This window comes from Sinocyclocheilus anshuiensis, unplaced genomic scaffold (genome assembly GCF_001515605.1).
Source record: "Sinocyclocheilus anshuiensis isolate Anshui unplaced genomic scaffold, SAMN03320099.WGS_v1.1 scaffold1629, whole genome shotgun sequence".
Lineage (NCBI taxonomy): Eukaryota > Metazoa > Chordata > Actinopteri > Cypriniformes > Cyprinidae > Sinocyclocheilus > Sinocyclocheilus anshuiensis.
In genome coordinates, this window is record NW_015540936.1 from 43,694 (window position 1) to 50,450 (window position 6,757).

General features: G+C 39.4%; 1 protein-coding gene across 1 annotated transcript in view; it reads left to right on the top strand.

The window, feature by feature from the left end:
- Positions 1-6,757, top strand: part of LOC107689575 (inactive tyrosine-protein kinase 7-like) — a 67,424-nt gene that overhangs the window by 43,687 nt on the left and 16,980 nt on the right. Inside the window, exons 7-10 of the mRNA XM_016487596.1 lie at positions 2,677-2,824; positions 3,072-3,076; positions 4,004-4,151; positions 4,216-4,219. Coding sequence (XP_016343082.1) covers positions 2,677-2,824; positions 3,072-3,076; positions 4,004-4,151; positions 4,216-4,219 — 305 coding nt within the window. The remainder of the gene's footprint in view (positions 1-2,676; positions 2,825-3,071; positions 3,077-4,003; positions 4,152-4,215; positions 4,220-6,757) is intronic.

The following is a 6,757-nucleotide window of genomic DNA, read 5'->3' on the forward strand; positions in this document are numbered from 1 at the left end:
TGTCTGTCTGATCTACAGCATGTCTGTCTGATCCTAGAGCGTGTCTGTCTGGTCTACAGCATGTCTGTCTGATCTACAGCGTGTCTGTCTGGTCTACAGCATGTCTGTCTGATCTACAGCGTGTCTGTCTGGTCTACAGCATGTCTGTCTGATCTACAGCGTGTCTGTCTGGTCTACAGCATGTCTGTCTGATCTACAGCGTGTCTGTCTGGTCTACAGCATGTCTGTCTGATCTACAGCGTGTCTGTCTGGTCTACAGCATGTCTGTCTGATCTACAGCGTGTCTGTCTGGTCTACAGCATGTCTGTCTGATCTACAGCGTGTCTGTCTGGTCTACAGCATGTCTGTCTGATCTACAGCGTGTCTGTCTGGTCTACAGCATGTCTGTCTGATCTACAGCGTGTCTGTCTGGTCTACAGCATGTCTGTCTGATCTACAGCGTGTCTGTCTGGTCTACAGCATGTCTGTCTGATCTACAGCGTGTCTGTCTGGTCTACAGCATGTCTGTCTGATCTACAGCGTGTCTGTCTGGTCTACAGCATGTCTGTCTGATCTACAGCGTGTCTGTCTGATCTAGATCATGTCTGTCTGACATACAGCGTGTCTGTCTGATCTAGAGCATGTCTGTCTGATCTACAGCATTTCTGTCTGATCCTAAAGTGTGTCTGTCTGATCTACAGCATGTCTGTCTGATCCTAGAGCATGTCTGTCTGATCCTAGAGTGTGTCTGTCTGATCTAGAGCGTGTCTGTCTGATCTACAGCATGTCTGTCTGATCCTAGAGCATGTCTGTCTGATCCTAGAGTGTGTCTGTCTGATCTAGAGCGTGTCTGTCTGATCCTAGAGCGTCTATCTGATCTAGAGCGTTTCTGTCTGATCCTAGAGTGTGTCTGTCTGATCCTAGAGCGCGTCTATCTGATCTAGAGCGTTTCTGTCTGATCCTAGAGCGTGTCTGTCTGATCCTAGAGCGTGTCTGTCTGATCCTAGAGCATGTCTGTCTGATCCTAGAGTGTGTCTGTCTGATCTAGAGCGTGTCTGTCTGATCTACAGCATGTCTGTCTGATCTACAGCGTGTCTTTCTGATCTAGAGCATGTCTGTCTGACCTACAGCGTGTCTGTCTGATCTAGAGCATGTCTGTCTAATCTACAGCATTTCTGTCTGATCCTAAAGCGTGTCTGTCTGATCTACAGCATGTCTGTCTGATCTACAGCGTGTCTTTCTGATCTAGAGCATGTCTGTCTGACCTACAGCGTGTCTGTCTGATCTAGAGCATGTCTGTCTGATCTACAGCATTTCTGTCTGATCCTAAAGCGTGTCTGTCTGATCTACAGCATGTCTGTCTGATCCTAGAGCATGTCTGTCTGATCCTAGAGTGTGTCTGTCTGATCTACAGCGTGTCTGTCTGATTCCAGGGCATGTCTGTCTGCCTGTCTATCTGATCTAGAGCCTGTCTGTCTGACCTACAGCATGTCTGTCTGATCTAGAGCCTGTCTGTCTGATCTAAAGCATTTCTATCTGATCCTAGAGCATGTCTGTCTGATCCTAGAGTGTGTCTGTCTGATCTAGAGCGTGTCTGTCTGATCTACAGCATGTATGTCTGATTCCAGAGCATGTCTGTCTGCCTGTCTATCTGATCTAGAGCCTGTCTGTCTGACCTACAGCATGTCTGTCTGATCTAGAGCCTGTCTGTCTGACCTAAAGCATTTCTATCTGATCCCTAGAGCATGTCTTTCTGATCCTAGAGTGTGTCTGTCTGATTCCAGAGCATGTCTGTCTGCCTGTCTATCTGATCTAGAGCCTGTCTGTCTGACCTACAGCATGTCTGTCTGATCTAGAGCCTGTCTGTCTGATCTAAAGCATTTCTATCTGATCCCTAGAGCATGTCTTTCTGATCCTAGAGTGTGTCTGTCTGATTCCAGAGCATGTCTGTCTGCCTGTCTGTCTGTTCTAGAACGTGTCTGTATGGCCTACAGCATGTCTGTCTGATTTAAAGCATTTCTATCTGATCTAGATCTACATTTACATTACATTATAAGCGACTCAAACTTGCAGCAGTTGCAGAAATGGAGTTCGTGTAGAGCTGCATTTCCTGTGAACAAGACGATAAAAACACTTATCATGAGTCGCATCATCACAAAACATCATAAACCAACAGGAATATCTCTGTCGGACGGACAACACTTGATTAAATCATTAACAACATTTATGTATTGCTGAATCAGTAATTGATTAAAAAATGATTTTGATTAAACTTAAAATGAATATATAAAAAAAAAAGATCAACACAATGTTGATGTAATCAACATATAATATTCAACAGATTAATATTAATTTCATTCAACCTAAAATGACTATGTGAGTTTTGTTTCATTAGTAACTGTATGAATATGTTTATTGAACATGATCACGATTGTAAATGTGACTATAAATCAGTAAAGGGTGATTTATAGAATCACGTCCCGCAGGAGCACAAGGATCAAACGGAGGGACGTCAGATGAGTTTCTCTCTGTGGAATGTGGTCTGATCCAGGTGTGCTAAAGGTCAAAGGTCACGTGACACCTGACAGGAGCTGTCAGTGCTGTTAGCAGCTGGCAAGTAGATGAGTGTGAGTGAGTGTCTTTACTCTATATTCATAAGCTGAAGCGTGACTCTTCTGTCTCTCTGTGTGTGTTCAGATAAGTCTGTTCCCCGTGTGCTGGTGGCTCCGGTGGATCAGGTGGTTCTGCGTAATGAGGAGGCCGTGTTTCACTGTCAGTTCAGAGCCAAGCCGCCGCCGCTGATCGAGTGGTTCCACGACGCAGAACCCGTCCTCAACAAATCACGGTGAGACGCTTCACATGCTGAATGTTTCCTAATGCTTACATCACATGCAGACGCTCACAAACAGGCTGGTCAGTTTACTCTTTAAGTGTTGAGAGGGTAAGAGTGTCCAAAACGACTAAAACTTACACTAGGTGAAATTAAAGTGAAAATGGAAAATATATTTTAAACTGTCTGTCTGACCTACAGCATGTCTGTCTGATCCTAGAGTGTGTCTGTCTGATCTACAGCGTGTCTTGTCTGATTCCAGAGCATGTCTGTCTGCCTGTCTATCTGATCTAGAGCCTGTCTGTCTGACCTACAGCATGTCTGTCTGATCTAGAGCCTGTCTGTCTGATCTAAAGCATTTCTATCTGATCCTAGAGCATGTCTGTCTGATCCTAGAGTGTGTCTGCCTGATCTACAGCGTGTCTGTCTGATCCCAGAGCATGTCTGTCTGCCTGTCTGTCTGTTCTAGAACGTGTCTGTATGGCCTACAGCATGTCTGTCTGATTTAAAGCATTTCTATCTGATCTAGATCTACATTTACATTACATTATAAGCGACTCAAACTTGCAGCAGTTGCAGAAATGGAGTTCGTGTAGAGCTGCATTTCCTGTGAACAAGACGATAAAAACACTTATCATGAGTCGCATCATCACAAAACATCATAAACCAACAGGAATATCTCTGTCGGACGGACAACACTTGATTAAATCATTAACAACATTTATGTATTGCTGAATCAGTAATTGATTAAAAAATGATTTTGATTAAACTTAAAATGAATATATAAAAAAAAAAGATCAACACAATGTTGATGTAATCAACATTTAATATTCAACAGATTAATATTAATTTCATTCAACCTAAAATGACTATGTGAGTTTTGTTTCATTAGTAACTGTATGAATATGTTTATTGAACATGATCACGATTGTAAATGTGACTATAAATCAGTAAAGGGTGATTTATAGAATCACGTCCCGCAGGAGCACAAGGATCAAACGGAGGGACGTCAGATGAGTTTCTCTCTGTGGAATGTGGTCTGATCCAGGTGTGCTAAAGGTCAAAGGTCACGTGACACCTGACAGGAGCTGTCAGTGCTGTTAGCAGCTGGCAAGTAGATGAGTGTGAGTGAGTGTCTTTACTCTATATTCATAAGCTGAAGCGTGACTCTTCTGTCTCTCTGTGTGTGTTCAGATAAGTCTGTTCCCCGTGTGCTGGTGGCTCCGGTGGATCAGGTGGTTCTGCGTAATGAGGAGGCCGTGTTTCACTGTCAGTTCAGAGCCAAGCCGCCGCCGCTGATCGAGTGGTTCCACGACGCAGAACCCGTCCTCAACAAATCACGGTGAGACGCTTCACATGCTGAATGTTTCCTAATGCTTACATCACATGCAGACGCTCACAAACAGGCTGGTCAGTTTACTCTTTAAGTGTTGAGAGGGTAAGAGTGTCCAAAACGACTAAAACTTACACTAGGTGAAATTAAAGTGAAAATGGAAAATATATTTTAAAAATACCTAAACTAAAAATGATTAGAAACTGCGAATCTGTTGAATGTAAAGTAGGGATGGAACGATATAATCAACAGTCTCGATATTATCGTGATCACATGATGATATGAAAAGATAGGTCTTCTGGGCAAAAAGTGTAGTTTTTAAAATATATTTGTTTTGGGTCATTATGCTTTGGCACAGTATCTGTCAAACGAACTCAAACCGAAAGCACAGTATGCTTAATCCCTTCATCAAGTCTGTTTGCGCTGCGTTTGAAAGCGAAGAGCTCACTTGGTTCAGACGATCAGCTCGTGATCCAGTGTTTTCTGCATCTCAGAACGACTCGTTCACACTGAATGAATGCAGTCCACTCCTTTATTTCATGAGCTGTGAGTTTAGCACGCGTTTGGGAACAGCAGTTATGCTTTATTTTCCCGGCAGATGATTACAGCGTTTCACTAGATTTGTAGTGAGACGTGTTTGTGTTTTTGTAAGCATGTTTTCACTGAAGCTGGAAAATAAATCAAAATAAAAGTTAAAAAGTGACGTATGAATTGCTGACAGCTAGCGGTTTAAATGCAGTCCAAATTCAAATGATCTCTTTCAAGTGTAGAAATTAGGAAAGAAGTATTGTAATTTCCCTACTGTAGTGTAAAGCAAAAATAATATACCTATGAAATATACCTTTTTTCTGACCTAAGTTTTCTTAGTTAAGAACGAGGGTTGGAGCTCTTAATTTTGAACTCTCAAAGTGCATTAGATAGAATAATTTAACTTTAAAATGTACACAATTTTCATTTTTTCCCAATTCTTCATTTGTCTTTTTTTCTTTTTAAATATCACAATAAATATCATATCGTGGACTTTATATTGCAATAATATCACTGTGAGATTTAGATATCGTTACATCCCTAATGTAAAGCTGTTCAGAACGTCTGACCACCCACAGATAAATGATCCATCATGCCATTGAGTCTTTGACTGGTGCATCATGGGTAGTCTGGTGAATGTTTGGGCACGTTCAGCAGTGATGTTCTGCTTTGATGCGTTTCAATGCGCTAATAACATCCTGCACTAATCTCAACGCTTTAAAACCTATCCCACAGTGCACTGTGGCCCACTGCAGATCTCTGATCTCTCCAGATTCATACTCCTGACGTCTCATTACACCTCATTTTTATTGAATTTTTACAATAAAGGAGCTTCATATATTTCATGAGATGTTTTAAATCTTTATTATGAAGTATTTTCCTTCCATTGACACCATTTAGATGTGATGGTTATTATTGTAGTTAACTAGAACCATAAAACAAAAAATGTTTTTACTTAAAAAAAAAAAAAAAAAAGTTTTGAAACTTTTTTTTGTGCTGTCAAACGATTAATCGTGATCCAAAATAAAAGTTTTTGTTTACATAATATATGTGTTCGTACTGTGTATATATTATGTATATAAATACACACACATGCATGTATATATTTCAGAAAAATATGTTATGTTTATATATTAAACATATTTGTATATAATATAAAATATAAGAATATGAATATATAAATGTATAAACGTAAACATTTTCAAAATATATACTGTATGTGTGTGTATTTATATATACATAATAAATATACATAGTACACACACATATATAATGTAAACAAAAACCTTTATTTTGGATGCGATTAATTGTTTGACAGCACTACTTTTTTTATTTCAGCTAGTTGCCAAGAAAGCATTTCTATTTTCGTTTATTTGAAGTTGCAGTACTAAAAAAAACTAAAACTAAATAAACTAAAAATAAAAATGATTAAAATCTATATAAACATGTTTTTAAAAAGACGAATAAAAAAGGCTAAAAACACAACAACATTTCTAAAACTTCCAACTAAAATTGAAGTGTAAACAAAAAAATAAAAAATGTAAAATAAAAATTATTAATAACTATAGACATTAAAAATTACAAAAACAACAAAAATTCTAAAACTTAAAATTTGTTAAAATTAAAGTTTGATTCTGCTCTCATTTGACTCATGTTTTCAGTTGTTCATCAGCTTGAAAAGTGTTAATCGAAACTGAACAAACGGAAACACGTCTTCAGCTGTAAACACACTCAGGGGATTCTGGGATTGCAGGCGTTTGTCTGTTTTGACTGAATCTGAGTGTTAGAATGTTTGATCAGACAGATTGTGTCTGACGCCATAAACACACACCCGTGACACACATACGTCGCTTAGCAACAGTAAACAGCTCTAATCAACACTAATCAACAGCTCGTTTGTGGCAGAAGTGTTTATATTCTGTTATTAATAAAATTAATAATGTATCATGTTGCTGCATTCTGTATATTTACAGTGATTTTACGCATTTAATTTTATATTACAATGATCTTGCAGTGGCTCATTGCTTTAACTAGCTGTGTGTGTGTGTGTGTGTGTGTGTGTGTGTGTGTGTGTGTGGGGGGGGGGG